This window comes from Physeter macrocephalus, chromosome 18, assembly GCF_002837175.3.
Source record: "Physeter macrocephalus isolate SW-GA chromosome 18, ASM283717v5, whole genome shotgun sequence".
In the NCBI taxonomy this organism is placed as follows: domain Eukaryota; kingdom Metazoa; phylum Chordata; class Mammalia; order Artiodactyla; family Physeteridae; genus Physeter; species Physeter macrocephalus.
This window is the reverse complement of record NC_041231.1, coordinates 76,538,650-76,556,647: the sequence shown is the minus strand read 5'-3', so window position 1 is coordinate 76,556,647 and position 17,998 is coordinate 76,538,650. Positions and strand designations below refer to the sequence as shown.

The window sequence follows — 17,998 nt, the reverse complement described above, 5'->3', positions numbered from 1 at the left end:
GGCCCCTTCATGAGCTGTGACTCTGAGGCCCCTGCTCCCACTAGTGAGTTAACAGGGGTCCCAGGCTAGGGGACGCAGCATGGGCAGCCCCCAGAGCAGCTCCCTGCAGCTTGGGCCATCTGCACCCTTCCCAAGGCCCTGAGTCTTCAGGCTCCGGGCTTACTGAGGTCAGGAGTGAGAGGCTGCCTGGACTGCACTCTGCAAGTATGGCGTTGCTGAAAGTCAAATTTGACCAGAAGAAGCGGGTCAAGTTGGCCCAAGGGCTCTGGCTCATGAACTGGCTCTCCGTGTTGGCTGGTATCATCATCTTCGGCTTAGGGCTGTTCCTAAAGATTGAACTCAGGAAGCGGAGTGATATGATGGACAATTCCGAGAGCCATTTTGTGCCCAATTCCTTGATAGGGATGGGGGTGCTGTCCTGTGTCTTCAATTCTCTGGCGGGCAAGATCTGCTATGATGCCTTGGACCCTGCCAAGTATGCCAAGTGGAAGCCCTGGCTGAAGCCATACCTGGCCGTGTGTGTCCTCTTCAACATTGTCCTCTTCCTGGTGGCCCTCTGCTGCTTCCTCTTGCGGGGCTCCCTGGAGAGCACGTTGGCCCACGGGCTCAAGAATGGCATGAAGTTCTACCGGGACACAGACACCCCAGGCAGGTGTTTCATGAAGAAGACCATCGACATGCTGCAAATTGAGTTCAAGTGCTGTGGCAACAACGGCTTTCGGGACTGGTTTGAGATTCAGTGGATCAGCAATCGCTATCTGGACTTTTCCTCCAAAGAAGTCAAAGAGTGAGTGGCCTCCAGTCCTGGGGTCAGAGTGATATGGGGACATGGAGACACGAGCCTGTGATTCCCCGTCCAGTGCCTTTTCCTCCCCATTGGGTGCTCCGTGTGCACAACTTATTACTGCGTGTGAGGGTGTATTTGGTTGGACTCTATGGAATTGTCAATATTCTATCATTTTTGACCTATAAAAATAGCAGCTTCATATGGTTCAACCTAATGTTTGGCTAAGATGGGAGGAAAGTGTCAAGTTATAGAAACTATTTGAATGGGAGTCACCAGGGGGAGACCCAGCCAGGACTGTGTGTCTGCTTCATTTGGGAGGAGGGAATTCATGGATCACATATACTGAGACTTTATCTGGCTGCTTGTCTCGTTCACTCAAAGTGAATGCATTTGGTCCTAAAAGCATAAATTTCTGGGTTGGTTCCCTTGTTTTCCAACCTTTCAACCCTGAGCAACCATTCTCAAGGTGTTTGTCCTTGGATACGGTGGAAAGAGCAGAGGATGGGGCAGTCAGGGGGTCTAGGCTGTAGTTTTGTCTCTGTTGTTAATTAGACGGTGATCTTGGATAAGTCATTTGACGCCTTGGGCCTTTGCTTGCCCATCTTTTAAAGGAAGGCACCAGAATATACAACTTTGGAGGTCACCTCCTAGCTCTGTCTAGAGCCTGGCATACAACAGGTGCTCAATAAATGCCTGGTGGTGTTTACTACTTAAATCATGATAGTGCAACTCGATAAAGTGTTTCTAAAGTGTTCTTGGCATGTGTAAAAATAAAATCCTGAGCGGTGGATGTAGGGAGGTGTTGGTGGGAAAGAGAATCTCACCCTTTGTGCTGATCCCAGCATACCCCTTCCCAGAGACCCACCATTGCGGGTCTTGAGTCGTTTTCCAGGGAAAGGTCAGCCTGTCCAGAGCCAGTGGCTTTCCCTCACCTCTTCCTTCTGTCCAACTCTACCCATTCCCTGCCTGAGGCTAGGGCTTCAATTGTTCATGCAGCTGGTTTATCCTCTGAGTGAGGCTGGTGAGTCCAAGGGGACATGCACCCTGGGCGCTGGGCACACTGGCCATCAGGACATGGTTGAAGCCCAGACAACACCGGTGAACCCCAGGTGGCTAGCTTAGCTGCTCCTCAGATGGAAGCGAAGTCAGATTGAAGGTCACTGCTTGGGATTGTATTTTCTCTGTGGGTGGGGATTACTGCTACAAATCCCTTGTCAAGGAGGCTAGTAAACCACTCTGCCCTTCCTAGGGGACAGATCCGCAGGGACAGCACAAAGTGGCATGATTTATACGAGTTGCCCTAGGAGATTGTGAAACCAGAGGGACAAGTAGAATTCCTGGGGATGGGGAGAGTGGGGGGAGCAGAAGCTGAGGGTAGAACTAGCCTTTGTGATGGACGGGAAGGGGCTTCTCATCTTCTCCTCTGTCATTTTCCTTGATCGTCTTCTGCACAGAGTCAGTCCTTGATGAGACTTACAAGATCTCTCTGTAATCCCCAAATCCCCTTCTGTCCCAGGGTGGAGAAATGCTCCAGGCTGCTCCACTCCCAATGGTCGGCATATCCAAATTTTCAGGCAAACATTAAACTTGATCAAAATTACCTCAATGCCCCATACCAACTTATTGGTGTGAAACAATCTTAACTCCATTGGTTTGGAAAAAATTTTCTCTGCTACACACACACACACACACACACACACACACACACACACACACACACATACAAATATGGTCACAACATTAAGAGAAACTGAGCATCCCTAACTAAGCCTGGCACTTGTGAGCTTGGACAAACATGGAGGGATGGCTGGTTTTTGGAGATTTCTCAGGGGAATATTTAAGGTCAACAGCTGGTTCCTGAAGGCTCCTGATCTAAACATGGATATCAGGTGGGAACAATTCAAGATTTTTTTTACAAGAATTTACAAGCATTTGACCGCACCCCACCCCCACTCCAGCCTGCCCTGTTGTTAAGTTGCTGGGTCTTTGGGGAGGAGAAAGGCCCTTATTTGGTGTGCACAAAACCTCTCCTGGGGGGTTTGTATTTTTGTTGTTGTTATTGTTAATCTCTATTTTGTGGATGAGAAATCTGAACCTCAGAGAGTTTAAGGGATGTTCCTAAAATCTCATAGCAGGAAGTGGCAAGCTGGGGTTGGGGGTGCGGGGCAAATTTTTGGAAAAACCAGCCAACCAGCTTTATGGAGACACATTCCACACACCATACAACTCACCCATTTCAAGTGTGCAATTCACCGGTTTTTAGTACATTCACAGAGTTGTGCAACCAATACTGAGGTTGATTTTAGAACGTGTCCACCACCTCACAGAGAAACCCTGCACCCTTCAGTGTTCACTCCGGCCTCCCCTGCCCCCAAGCCCAAGTAATCACTACTCTACTTTCTGTCTCTATAGGCTTCCCTGTTCTGGACATTTCATTTGAATGGAATCATATAATATTTGTCCTTTGGGGTCTGGCTTCTTTGGTTTAGCATACTGTTTTCAAATTTCATCCATGTTGCAGCATGCATCAGCACCCATTCCTTCTTCTTTTGGGATGGTATCCCACTGTAGGGAGTGCCACGTTTTGATTCTGCTCTTTCCACTCTGCCTCATACAGATTCGGTGTTAGATGAATGTGCTTTTCTCTGACAGCTGAAACCTGGGGAGCGTTGGGTGGGAGGGGCCTCAGGTCTTCCCTCTTCCTCTCTCTGTCTTGCTCTCTTCTTCTTCCTCCAGAGGGACAGTGGAAGGTGTGGGCAGAGAAGATACAAGCTCGACAAACACCTGTGGATCGTGATGGGATTCTGGTCCTTCTGTGCCAGGGTCTCAGATCATCATGAGGCCCCACAGAAGCCAGAACTGCCCCCCCGCCCAGGCTCTTCGTGGGCTGTGGCACGTGGGGCCGTGCTGTGCTCCATCCTCCTGCATCTGTGTTTCCCTTCTCACTCCCTCCCCAGCCTGGTGGTCCTGGGGTGGGGGTGGGCGGGGACACTCTGTTATAACTGGAGGAGGCCCTCAGAGGGAGGAGTCCAGGAATGCCACCTCCCTCAGCGACTCAGTCTTCAGAGCAAGATATCGGGATATAGATTTGTGATTCTTAACCACCAGAGCTGCTTTTTTTTTTTTTTTTTTTGCATTTTCAACTTTTATTATGGAAGATAATGCATGGAAGATTTCATGCATTCACAAAAGTAGAGAGATTATAACAAATCCCCATGTACCCTCGCTCCCCCATAACATTTTCCCTCTTCTGAGTATTAAGAAGCAAATCCAGGGCATTGTTTCCTCTTACCTGTAAACCCTTTAGGAGGAATTTCTAACAATATTAATAATGCCTACTAATATTACTATTGTCTAATACCCAGCCTGTGTTCAATATTCTCTGATTGTCTCAAGATGTCTTTTACAGGTGGTTTATTCAAATCAGGATCTAAACCAGACTTTGCATTTTGTTGTTTGGTCTCCTAAGTCCCTTTTACTCCAAATAGTTACCTTTTCATGCCATGTGCGTCTTGGAGGAAGTCGGCCATTTGTCCTGCAGAATTTCCCACATTCTGGGGTTGGGCCGTTGTAGCCAATTGCTGTCTTCTAACGTGTTCTTCTGTCTCCTGTATTTCCCTGTAAACCAGTAGTCAGGGCTGAGGTGTGGCTGGATTCAGGTTCAGTTTTGGCAAGAGCACCCCCTAGGGTGCTGCTATGGGTACCTTACTGCATCACACCAGGAGGCACCTGAGGTCTTCAGCCAGTTTATAACAAGTCCTTTAAAGTTTCCTCCTGTTTTCAGGATGAGCTGAGCTTCAGCGTCTTGGGGTGAGAGGCAGACCATGAAGCAGCTCAGAGGTCTTGGCACTGTCAGCCTGAAGGAACTGTCAGCCAGGAAAGCCTGGCCTGGGGCCCTCAGTCTGAGAAAGAAGCTGGCACTAAGCTCTCTCACTTTATTGTCCTTCCCAGGGAACCCACAGGCTATGACACCTGTTCCCTCTTCCTAAACAATTAATAGCTATCTAGAGAATTCCGGACTTTGGCTAGGAGATTCCTGAGGGCGGGGCTGCGTCTCCCCTCAGACCGGGGCTCCCCGGAGGACGGGGCCACGTCTCCCCTCAGACCGCGGCTCCCCGAGGGCGGGGCCGCGTCTCCCCTCAGAATGGGGCTCCCTGAGGACAAGGCTGGGTCTCCCCTCAGACTGGGGCTTCTTTAGGGCAGGGCTGGGTCCCCTCTTTCTTGTGTCCTCCCTCACCACCTGCAGTTCATATCCAGTGACTACTCAAAAGAGAAATAAAAGAAATACTATTAGTATTTCAAAGAAATACTAATACTGCACTTGTATACCAGGTGCTCTATGTGTATTATCTCAATTAGTCTCCACCACACCCATCAGACTTATATTGTCATTTCGCAGGTGAGAAAACTGAGGCTCACAGAGGTCAAGTGAGTTGCCAAGATTCCACAGGTGTCACTCAGCTGGCATTCGGGTTGGGGATTGACACATTATCAGTTACACTCCTGGCTCCCTCCTCTCCCCTCCCCTGCTCATTTCCATATGGCTTTCCTTATTGATTCACCTACTAAATTATGTTGCTTTTTCCAGGAAAACTCCAACATGATGATTTCCCCAAGTCATATGTAGCTTGGCTATGGGAGAGTGGGCTAAAAGAAAGCCTTATCTTAATTAAGACCCTTACAAGCCTTGGTGAGCCCTGAGCAGAGATTTGTAGCCTGGGAATTACTCTGATATAAATAAATAGCCAGCTCACCACCTAAGGAGCTCTCCTCTGCCTTTGTCTTATGAGGGTGAGTGGAGCCTTAATCTGTGGTTGGAACCAGGGCAAGTGCTAAGTCAACAAGACAATACTTCTGATGGAGAGGGAGGGCTAGTTTCAGAGATGTGGGACCCCAAGAGGTCCTAGGCTGGGGGTCTGGGGGAACCCCAATGTCCACCAAGCCGGGCCTACCCTCAGGGTCCCCAGTCTGAGGGAAGACACAGCCCTGCCTCAGGGAGTATGAGGAAGATCTGTAGGCTTCACCCCACCTTAGGGACACCTGGAGAGTGCACAGGAGAGATGATGCTGGACAAGGAAGGCCTCCTGGGACAGGGAACAGGGGAGAGAACTCACACTTTCCTAGGAAGTTTAGCTAGAAAAGCCAACGGGCAGGAAGGACCTGAGAGGCTCTGAGGAAACTCTGAGGGGAGGGGTGGGCAACTGCTGTGGGCTGGACTTCTACTTACTGTGTAACTTTGTGTGAGGCCCTGCCCTGCTCTGGGCCCCACTTCCTCCTCTGTAGAACAGTCTGGTGGGTTGTAGGGTCCCCCCGAGATGGCCATGAGTGGGGAGGAGCCAGCATTCTTCCAGGACCTGTGTTAAGTGCATCCTCCTACTGCCTCATTTAAACCTCCCACAGCCCCCCCTGAGAGGGGGTGTGATTATCCTGCCTCACACAAGTCCACAGCTCACAAATGCATATTTGAGACTCAAAGGCCAGCTCTCTGTGCTCTACCCACTCCGCTCCATGGGGACACTGGGAATGGCCCAGGTGGGACATTGTGCAGGTGGGAGCGGGCTCCAGGGACAGCCTGCAGGTCAGGAAGAGGGACAAACAGTGTTTGCATTTGGGGACCAGGCCTGCTGGGGTTGGTCCTAGGGGTAGGAGACTACATCTGCTCAGTCGTGGGGGTGGGGGGGTTGGCTGGCCCCTCAGGAGGGGGGTGGGAGCCCCAAGCTGAAGGGGCTCTGCTCCAGTCCTCCCACTGGGACCAACCAGGACCACCCCAGCCAATGGAACCAGGTGCCGTGCGGGGCTGTGCAGGGAGAGCTGCTCCCATGGCGCTCGGTGCAGTTGAGCTTCAGCAGCGGCCACTCCCGTCATTGGACAAATGTCTCACAGCCCCTGCCTCGGGCTGGCATTGAGCTCTGCCCTTGCAGTCTTTTTTTTTTTTTTTAATTTAAAAAAATATTTTATTTATTTATTTATTTTTGGCTGCATTGAGTCTTCGTTGCTGTGCGTGGGTTTTCTCTAGTTGTGGCGAGCAGGGTCTACTCTTCGTTGTGGCGCGTGGGCTTCTCATTGCGGTGGCTTCTTTTGTTGAGGAGCACGGGCTCTAGGCGCGCAGGCTTCAGTAGCTGTGGCACGCGGGCTCAGCAGTTGTGGCTTATGGGCTCTAGAGCGCAGGCTCAGTAGTTGTGGTGCGTGGACTTAGTTGCTCCGTGGCATGTGGGACCTTCCCGGACCAGGGCTCGAACCCGTGTCCCCTGCATTGGCACGCGGATTCTTAACACTGCACCACCAGGGAAGTCCCTGCCCTTGCAGTCTTGGTCACAGAAGGCACTCTTCTCCACAGCTGGCAGAGGCCACACCACCCATGCACAAGTGACTACTCCCCAGCGGTGTCATGTGGTCTGTTCCACTGTCACAGCTGCTCCCCAACGACACAGAGAGCTCACGTGAAGGCTCTTGTTCCGTCACCCTTCCCAGCTCCAGCCCAGGAGTCCACATTTCTTACACACTTAGTACGTACCAAGCACTCTTCTTAGCCTTTTTATGTGGATCCCTTCATACAACTCTTATGTCAACTCCATTTTACAGATTAGTAAGCTGAGGCCTGGCGAGGTTAAGGAATTTTTCCAGAGGGATGAACCAGGAGTAAACTCAGGCTGTCCTGCTCTTATCGTGGTCCTGGTCCTGGACCACCAGGGCCAGCTGTTCTCTGGGCAGTGGGTTCTGTCCATGAAGCAGAGGGCAGGGACTACAGGGTGTGTGGAAATACGGTCGCCATAACCCAGGCGAGGATTGTTCTGGAACCAAGGAAGCCACATTTTTCAGAGCCTTCCTCAAGTCTTAATCATACCGATCAGCAGACAGTTCACTGAAAAGAAACCACAAATGGATCTTAAACACATCAAAAGATACTTAACTTCACTTATAATGAGCAAAACGGAAATCAGAACAACTCTGAGATACTATTTTTCATCTGTCAGTTTGGCAAAGATCAAAAACAGGACTTACGTGGGTGTGGCTGGTGGGGGTGTGACTGTACAACCCCCGAGAGGAGAAATATGGCAGAGCTTGGGTGCAATCACAGGTGGACCCTTTGATGCAGAGATGCCTCTTCTAGGAATGGATCCTCTAGATATATTCCCAATATGCAAAATGACCCATGTCCATGTTTGTATTAACAAGTCACTGGGGGGACTTCCCTGGTGGCACAGGGGTTAAGAATCCCCCCGCCAATGCAGGCGACACGGGTGTGAGCCCTGGCCCGGGAAGATCCCCCATGCCACAGAGCAACTAAGCCCGTGCGCCACAACTACTGAGCCCACACGTCGCAACTACTGAAGCCCGCGCACCTAGAGCCCGTGCTCCGCAGCAAGAGAAGCCACCGCAATGAGAAGCCCATGCACCGCAACGAAGAGTAGCCCCCACTCGCCGCAACTAGAGAAAGCCTGCTCGCAGCAACGAAGACCCAACGCAGCCAAAAATAAAATAAATAAATAAATAAGTTAAAAAATAAAAAATAAAAAAAGACAAATAACAAGACACTGGGAAAATCCATCAATAGGAAATGGATAGTACCCTACGGGCCATCTGCACAAGGGGGACACCATGCACCTCATTAAAACCTGGAGAACACTCTCCATTTGAGAGATATAAAAAGATCTCTAAGGTACTGCTAAGGGGAAAAAAAAAGATTCAAGATAGTGTGTATATAATGCTACCATTTGGATAAACAAACGAACATACAGGAAGAATAAGAACTCTGCAAAATCTGAGCTTGCTTATCTATGCTTGAAGCTTCTGTGAAAGGATAGACAGAGCTGGCCACAGTGAGGGAACTTGGGGGCCAAGGGACAAGAATGAGCGGGAGACTTTTTTGTATTGAGGGGATTTTATTTAGAAGTTGAACACAAACATCTTTTTTTAAAGAGTATAATTAATTACCATTTCAATGAACATTGTTGGAAACAATTTCTATTATGAACAATTACATGCTCCCTATTCTTGTGCTGTAAAAGTCTGCTATTATGTAATGCATTGTTCATGTGCAACTTTAAAAAAAACTTTTTTACTCAAGGCAACATGCACACAGTCAAGGGTGCAAATCTTAAGTGCGCAGCTCCATGAATTTTTTTTTAATTTAAATTTTTGGCTGCGCCATGTGCCTTGTGGGATCTTAGTTTCCTGACCAGGGATTGAATCTGCGTCCTCGGCAGTGAAAGTGAGGAGTCCTAACAACTGGACCACTAGGGAATTCCCTCCATTAATTTTGACACGTAAAGTTGCCTGGGTAACCACAAGCAGGTCAGATGGAACATACCTAGCCTGCCTAATGGGGAGGGAGTGAATTTTCATTATAACGATGGCTGCCCCTTTTGAATTTTGAACCTGCAAGAATGTATGGTGTGCTCTACCCAAATATATGTATAAGTAGAGAGATGCAAAAGTTGTGCAAGTTGCATCCTTCAGGTGAGTACGGAGCTCCCATCCAGCTGGGGGCAGAAGTCAGTGTGGATGGAGAGCAAGCCATGGGCAAAGACCCATTCTCTGCTCCTGCAAAGGCCCAGGGACAGAGCAGGCCTTCTGGAAACATCTGTTGAGCAGAAGTGATCTGGCCAGAGGGGACCTTGGTCCCCAGTGATCTGTAAGGAGATGAGGTTGGGGAGGGGGCTGGGGGCTAAAGTTGATAGTCATGAATGCTAGGCAGTCTTGTCTCAACAGTCGCCACCTGTCCTGCTACTCTTCCTACCAGCTTGGCACGGACCCAAGAAATCATTGCATGCCAGGGCCTGGCAGCACACAGAGTGGTTGATTTTTTAAAAAAATAAGCCTTTATTTTGCACAGTACAATGCAGTACTCCACAGACTGGTGTTAAATGTTGTCTACAGTGCAACATCCATGCCAAACACAATAATTGCTAGGAGTACAGTGCTCTTGTCGATCTTGTATTCAGTCAGGTTAAAACAATGGGCAATAAAAGAATGAACACGTTTCTCATGTGTGTGACTCACTCTTGTCTAAATGCCCCAACTTGTGACTTCTTTACTATCTATACCGCTAGTTATCCAGGATCTTGAAGAAATCCCGAACCTCTAATAGGCCATCCTCTGGCAAATCAGTACGGTGAACAGCATTCTGGATCTTAGTTTTACCAAAGATTGCTCAGAGGCTTCCAGGGCGTAAATGCCAGGCAGTTTCAGGATCAGCAGGTCCACAGAATTCTCGAAATGTCATTGTAAGGTTTTGTTGAATCTCCATTGCTCCACAAGGGCTAGAATACATATGTTCCTTATTTACTTGCCTCTTGGTTTATCATGTATCTCAACCCTCTAAACATAAGCTCCAGGAAGGCTGGAGCATTGGCTCTCTAGGGTCACTGCTCCATCTTCAGCACCTAGAACAGTGGCTGGCGCATAGTCGGTGTACAGCAAATATTTCTCAAGACAGCAAATGAATGAATGAATATTCCAGACTTTCAGAGGTGGAGGATGGGAGTAGCTGGCCCCTGGCGAGAAGTTCAAGAAGCTGGTCTTAAGCCGTCTGTTTCTCCTCCAGTCGCATCAAGAGCAATGTAGATGGGCGGTACCTGGTGGATGGAGTCCCCTTCAGCTGCTGCAACCCCAACTCGCCACGGCCCTGTATCCAGTACCAGCTCACCAACAACTCTGCACACTACAGCTATGACCACCAGACGGAGGAGCTCAACCTGTGGGCGCGCGGCTGCAGGGCTGCCCTTCTGAGCTACTACAGCAACCTCATGAATTCCGTGGGCGCTGTGACGCTCCTCGTCTGGCTCTTTGAGGTAGGCCCTGGGCAGGTGGGGGGCAGGGCAAGAGGGAGCCACCTGCCCCATTGGGATTTGATGGGGTGGAGCTGGGCCTGGGTCTCCCTCCTGGGAACCAGCCCTCTGCCCACCGTGCAGACAGGCCCAGGCTTGAATACCAGCACCTCTATTTTTTGTTTCTGTCCCGTCACTTAAAAAAAAGAATTCGTTGAGTTGAAATTCACAGCACATAAAGTGAACATTTTAAAGTGAACAATTTGGTGGCATTTGGTACAATCACAATGTTGTGTGACTACCACCTCTACCTTGTTCCAAAATACTTCCATCGTCCCCTCAAAAAAACCTCATACCCATTAAGCAGTCAGTCCCCCTCCTCCCCTCCCCCTAAGCCCCTGGCAACCACCAATCTGTGTTCTGTCCTTGTGGATTTATCTATCTTGGACATTTCATATAAAAGGAATCATATAATATGTGACCTTTTAGGTCTGGCTTCTTTCACTTTGCATGTTTATCCTGTGTCTCCACTTTTTGAGTCCAAGGATTCGGAAAGTTATTTAACATCTCTGTTATAGGGGGCTGCCAGCATTTAGCTTTGGAACTATTGGGAGGCAACAGGAGATACAGACACATCAAAGTGTTCAGTCAATGATTTGTGCTTCTCTTGAGATTCTGGTAGCAATTTACCTGGTATTCTAATTATTTGTAGGTTCATCTTATCTCATCTATTAGGTTTAATTCCTCTCTGTAGCTGCAGGGCTTGGAATATAGCAAGCCCTCACTCATTCATTTACTGAAGAAATAGTTCTCAAACACCTGCGAGTGCTGGGCGCTGTCCTGGGTGCTGAACGAGAGCCCACTGTCAGCGAGGGGTAAACCAAGGTGACACAGAGAGTGACTCATGGGCTCATGCTTTTTGAGCTGACAGCAGAAATCCAAACTCCAAAACCTAAATGTACAAAACCAGAAACATAAAGTGGGGAAACTTTGCCCATCAGAGAAGATTCACTGAAAGGTTCCCTTAAGTAAGTCAATCTTTAGTGCTATGGAAATTCGCACATAGCTGGGCTCTCAGCTGAGACGCACCACTTCTAACTTACCACATCACACCAGAAGGACTGTACTGCCTGTTGAGGGGGTGAGATGGGGAGGAAGGCCTTTTTTTCACATTAAGGCAAACGCAAGCATATTCATGATGATTTATTAGTCACCAGCTCCTTGAGGCAGAGTCTTGGGAATAAGTGGGTAGAATAAGGAGAGAAGCTTACTGCTAGAAGGTTAAAAGTTTGCATCCCTTGAAAACACATGAAAAGAAGACTTAAAGGATAAATGAAGTCAGTGGGAAAATGGAGTTCCATTGGCTGCCTCTCAGTTTACCCACCTTTCCAGGAACCTAGTGACTGCTTAAGAAGAGGAACTGTTCACTGGGAACAGGGAGTTTGAATCCCCTTTCACTTTTCCCCTGGGGCTTTTAGTGGGCAGAGCTCTGTGATGGGCACAAGGGGGGCTGATAAGATTCTGCCCTCAGCCTTGCCCTCCTGGGTCTCACAATCCATGAGTCCACATCTGACTCATGAACCAAAGGGAGTACCATTACCTAGTGCAAAATTCATCGTGCAACTGGGGGCCTTCTTGAGGAAAGCAGGAAGGAATCAGAGTGGGTTCACGCACACCAGGAGGACTTCCTGGAGGTGAGTCTTTCCACTGTAAAAATAGCTTATTAAACTTTCGGTCAACAATAACAATAACCTAAAACTATTAGTTACTGTTATCATCTACTGCTGTAATTATAAAATGCTCCCAGAGCATTCATTCAACAGATGTTTACTGAGGCCCTACCACCACTGGGTGCTGTTCTAAGGGCTGGGACAGCAGGTGAACAAGATGCATCAAGGCCACCCCTGCCCTCAGGGGGGTGGATGTTCTCCATTAGTGGTCCTAGGCCTCTCACAGAGTTTGCTATACCATCAAAGGAAGAGTGTAAGACAGCAAACCAGGAATTTGTGTAGAAACAAGTGGCTAACACAATACAGGGTTAGGAAAGTGGAAAGAGTACTTACCACGCTCACTAATAACCAACTACAGCTGACATTCCTATTCATCCTTGCTGTGCACCAGGTACCATGCTCTATACATATTGAAGCATCACAGCATGCCCATGGAGCAGGCGGTACGTCATCTGAAAATCTGCAAACCAGATGAGTAAACTGAGGTTTCCTGGTCACATGGCTAAGTGCCAGGGCTGAGGTTTGAACCCAGGCATTTTGGCACCAGAGTCTGCTGCAGTGACTTGCAGTGAACAAATCCAAACAAATCACCCACTCATCCTCTAGTATCAAAATAACAGAAGTAGAGGGAAACCGTATATCACTATTGTTTGCAGAAAAGGAGATGACTTTTTCATTCTGTCCAGCAAATAGTTGCTGAGCACTCGCTATGTGCTTAGCAACGTGCCAGGAACGAGGTGGGGGTGGGGGTGGACACAGAGAAGGAGCCCAGGATTAATGCCGCCAGGAAGGGGGAGACCTGAGGGCAAGGAGGGGAGAATTCAGGTGCAGGGGCACTCATGATGTTCTAGGCAGAGAAAACAGCAAATGGTAAAACTGGAGAGGAGAAAGGCTGGGTGTGGGCAGGATCCAAAGAAACCCAGGGTGACTGGAAAGGGAGGAGAATGGGGTCTGAGATGAGGCTGGAGCACAGGCAGGTATCGCGAGCACCCAGGCCTGGCTGGGGCGGGCAGGGCCTTGCCAACCCAGTCCCAACAGAACCTTGTTAGAAGGGCCCCCAGGATGAGCAGGCTGGTGGCTGCCACCGTTTCCTGGTAACCCCTGCCCCAGCTACTTCTCCCAGATCTCTTCTAAGTCTCCTCTCCCCACACCAGGTGACCATCACCATCGGGCTGCGCTACTTGCACACGGCGCTGGAAGGCGTGGCCAACCCTGAAGACCCTGAGTGCAAGAGTGAGGGCTGGCTTCTGGAGAAGAGCATTCCAGAGACCTGGAAGGCCTTTCTTGAGAGCGTGAAGAAGCTGGGCAAGGGTAACCAGGTGGAAGCCGAGGGTGTGGATGCAGGCCAGGCCCCAGAGGCTGGCTGACGGTCGCGGGACCCCCTCCCCTCTGAACACTGTAAAATAGTGGACTCCAGGAAACGCGGATACCCCCCTAATCCAATCTGAATCTCCCAGGGAGGGTGGCCGTCTAACAGAGACTCTTCTGGATGGTGGGATTTAAAATTCAGGGTCCCTAAAAACTTTTGTTGAATGACTGTCTCAAAACGTGAGTGAATGAGTCCCACTCAGGCCCACTGCCCTAGGACGCACCCTCACAGTGGACTCAGGGGGGCCTCTAAGTGGATGACTCTTCACGGCACAGGAATTCAGTTCCACCCTGAGGCTACTGGCTACATCTGAGGGCTGCTCCCTTTTTATGAGTTGGCTGTTACGATGAGCTCCAAGTTGCTTCATTCTACATCCAAAGTGTCACTTGATGCATAAGCTTGAGTCTGAAAAATGTACTGGCCATGCTGTCATGTTTTTCAAATGTGAAGATTGACACATCAGCCATTTTATTTAATTACAGAGGGTGAGGGACAGTTACACTTTTCTAAGAGTAATGGTCTCTCCAGAGCACTGAGGGCTCAAAAGAGGAATTCTCAATCATGAGGCAAGAGAACTTAGAGGGGATTATGTCCCTCAGCAAAAACACAGCTTTTGTGTCACCTTCACAAGCCCTCAGTCACTTAGCCAGGAGTGAGCCACGAGCTGAGGGAGTCAGGTTGTAGGCATGTTCTGGCTAAATGCCGGGTGACCTCCTTTGGCTCATCTATGGAAGCACTGGGTTAGACGGCTGCCCTTCTGTGGAAGAGAAGCAACAATCAGACAAGAGTCCACCCTTTGGAGACCAGGCCTCACCTCCTGGGACGCCCACATAGGTGCCGTGACAGGCCCCACGGACAACACTGTCTACAGTGGAGGACAGAGTCCTCTGCGAGCTTCGTCCTGCTTCTTGCCCCAGATACCCATCCTGCAAAACGATATTTCCCGAATGCCTCCGCATTAAAGAAGATTCTTTGAGACAGCTCATCTTCCCATGCTAGCAACTGTGAAAGAAGTTTTTACTTCCTTCTGGAAAAAGAGAGAAAGGAAGCTTTCAGGGGAAGGAGGGAATGATTTCACTGCTGTCCTAGGAGTTTTCAGTGTGGAAAAAATAAGACTTCTGGTACTGCCTGGGGTATGTTCTGGGACTCTAATTCTCCCAGGCTTAAGACCTGATCAAAGATGTTTGGACATTCTGTCAGATTTTGGTCCCAGATTTAATTCAATTTGACTTCTGAGTGTGGAGACCAAGGAATGACCCACATGGACAACACTGAGGGAGTCAGTCCCTCTGATGAGGGTCCTGGAGCTCTCCCCTCCCAGGAGCGCTGAGAACCATCAAGAAAATGCTGCTCTAGGCCCACAAGTGTAACGATGCTGTTGACAGCTGTACAATAGACATTAAAAATTATATTGTATGAAAATCACTTTTGTTAAGTGCCTGTCTTAAATGTATGTGCTACATGTATGTAGCACAGGATCCCTGATTCTTGCTAACATTTGTTAACAAAACCAAACCAAACCCGACACTGAAAGGCAGCACTGCTAATGATCATGGCAATTGTTTCAACAGCGTGGGTGTCACCTCTCTCCCTCTTGCTATCTCTTATCTGCAAGAACAGGGACTATTAGGTTATCCAAATAATCTCAACATTTGCTAGAGTTTGGACCAGAGCTGAGTGCAGTATTTTAGTATGTGGAATCTTAATTTAGTGATTTAAGCAAAAATTCCATTTTCTATCCTCCCTGCTCCGGTCAGAATCTGAGAGCTGCTGGGAGGATCAAGGGGAAAATGATCCCACAATAAACACCACCAGCTGGTTCAGAGCAGACTGTGCAGGGGGCCTGGGGAGCTGGTGTACTGAATTAAGAACATGCCGATTATGACCCGCTGAATGAGGGGGCACAATCCACTCACACAGGGTTGGCAGGTAGCTCCCTCAGCATCCCAGCTCCCACTTTGGGGAAGTGAAAACCCCAGGGTTGTTTTGATCGAAGTCAGTTTCAAGGCACTCATACAAAGGGAGTAAATTCACAAGGTCGATTACTCGCATGTCCCAGAACAGAAGCGAGGGGTGTGTGTGCAATAAGCCAGTGGAAGGGGGGGTCCTCCATTCCAGGTCTCAAGAGCAGGAGACAGAGAGCAGGGTAGCAAGCACCTATTACTTAAGAGGTGGTTGGGACGGGCTCCACTCTAAGTGGTTATTTTGAAACGTGCCTCGGGAAAAGCAAAGCAGGAATTCCAGGGACAGGAAACCTAAGCTCAGGTCCTTATCTAAACGTCCTGAGCAGGGCTGTCACACTGTAAATGCTCAGGCAGCAACTCACAATGGCTCTTTTCTCATTACACAGACTTAGGGTGGGCTGCATCCTCACAGTCTTCTCAGGTAGCCAGGTAGTTGCTAGAGGAAGCTGCCCATCTCATTTGGTCATCTACCAGTGCCCAGCAAGACTGGGACCAGGTTTTTCCTTATGTCTAACCTCAGTCTAGGGGCCAATGTAGGTTCATTTCTCCCAAGGGACTCAGCCAGCTTTTCAAGTCCTGTCAGCCTAGCCCTGGGGAAGGGTGAGAGGTAAAGACAGTGCCTTAGAACTTTTATTTCTGAAACAATTACTCCATAGTGAAGTAGTAATAGCTACTTATTCCCAACATTTAGGAAAGTAAGTGTCCTAGTGTCTGCAGCCTCAGCTCAAGAGCCCATAGCCTCTTGCAACATTTTCAAGCCCAGGACTGAGCCACCAGCCAATAAACCCTTAGTAACCTCAATTCAGGTTAGTAAGATTAGGGGCTTGCTCCGCACATTCCCCCGCCTCCCCTCGTGCGGCACCTGTAATGCTAGGTCAGCAGGTTTGCAGCTTAGCCAGGGGGCGGGGCGGCGGGGTGCGGCACTATGACATTTATGGTCTCTGACCTACTAGATTAAAAAAAAAGGCTCCTGATGTCGGCGTGGCAAGCCAGCAGCACAGTGTGTTAAGGACTAGGAACGTGGGGGAATAACATGGAAGTTCAGAGGGAGAGCGGATGCCCTCTCGCTGTTCAGAGGACATGAGATTGGCTGAAAGGGAGGAAATATCAGCCCTTAACTCCTGATGGCATTATATCTTGTCCTTCAAATCAGAGGATGCGTATAAGCAGCAAAGTCAAAGTGAGAGGATGGTGTAGAGTGGATTAAGATATGAGTCAACTCCTAGCTACTTACCTGACGGGAATGAAAACTTAGATCCATACAAAAACCTGTAATAGGATTGTTTGTCCTGGTTCTATTCATAACCACCCAAAACTGCCCAAATGTCTTTTACCTGGTGACTGGGTATACATCTGCACAATGGAACACGATTCAGCAACCGATTCAGCAACCAAAAGGAACGTGGACGGCTCTCAAATGCATCAGTCTTCTTAGAGAGAAGCCAGACTCAAAACTCTACATATATGATATATTTATATAACATTCTGGAAGAGGCAAGACAAAGGAACAGAAAAAAATTAGTGGTTGTCAAGGGTCAGGATGGGGGGAGAAGGTGCCCACAAATGGGCATGAGAGAACTTCCTGGGGTGATGGAATTGTTCTATTCTTGAGTGTGGCTTGTTAAAACAACTGTATGCATTTGTCAAAATGCATAAAACCATCCACTAGAAAGGGTGAATTTAACTATCTGGAAAATAAATGTCAATAAACCTGACTCAGAAAACAAATGTAGGGACAAAGCAAGGAAGGAGCATGTCAGAGGGAATTAATGAGTCCTGGAGCTGATGACATTAGGACCAGGGAAGGTAGTAAGCTAGCTAGGAGCAGCATTAATGACCAGGAGACAGAGAAACCTAGTGTTTTTAGTTTGATGCTTTCCTTTTAAGAGGATTTTCAAGAGCACAGCAGAACTTCCATAGGCAATGACTCCCTTGCAAATATAGGATGTAGCTTCCTTCGTACATGTGTCTTTTCTAAGCAGAAAGTGTCTGGGGAGTGTGTTAGAACAGGGACCTGGAGATCACTACGTAAGGATAAGCAAGAAGAGTTTAAACCTTCTTGGAGGAAATGACTTGGAGCTGCGAGAGACTTCGAGTGCCCTGTTTTCCCAGTGATTTGAGGTCCACAGTGGTTCAGAAAGGTCACAAGCTGTCATAGTCAGTGAATATGAAACTTAATCAGCTGAAATGATGATCAAGCTTTCTTCAGAAGGTCAAGATCGTCTGGCCAACAGCCATAACTGACACTAATAATATAAGCATCTTAAATTTTAAGCTAATACAGGTGTCCCACTTTATAGCAAGGTGACATGGGGAACACCTCCACTGCATTTAACTGTGTGAAACAAAACAGAAAGAAAATGTAGGCAGATGCAAAG

General features: G+C 48.6%; 1 protein-coding gene across 1 annotated transcript; it reads left to right on the top strand.

The window, feature by feature from the left end:
- The first annotated feature begins 206 nt into the window (after positions 1 to 206).
- PRPH2 (peripherin 2) lies at positions 207 to 14,410 on the top strand. The gene is made up of 3 exons (XM_007120319.2): positions 207 to 787; positions 10,335 to 10,581; positions 13,442 to 14,410. The coding sequence occupies exons 1-3, from the start codon at positions 207 to 209 to the stop codon at positions 13,652 to 13,654; spliced, it is 1,041 nt and encodes a 346-aa protein (XP_007120381.1). The 3' UTR covers positions 13,655 to 14,410.
- The last annotated feature ends 3,588 nt before the right edge of the window (positions 14,411 to 17,998 follow it).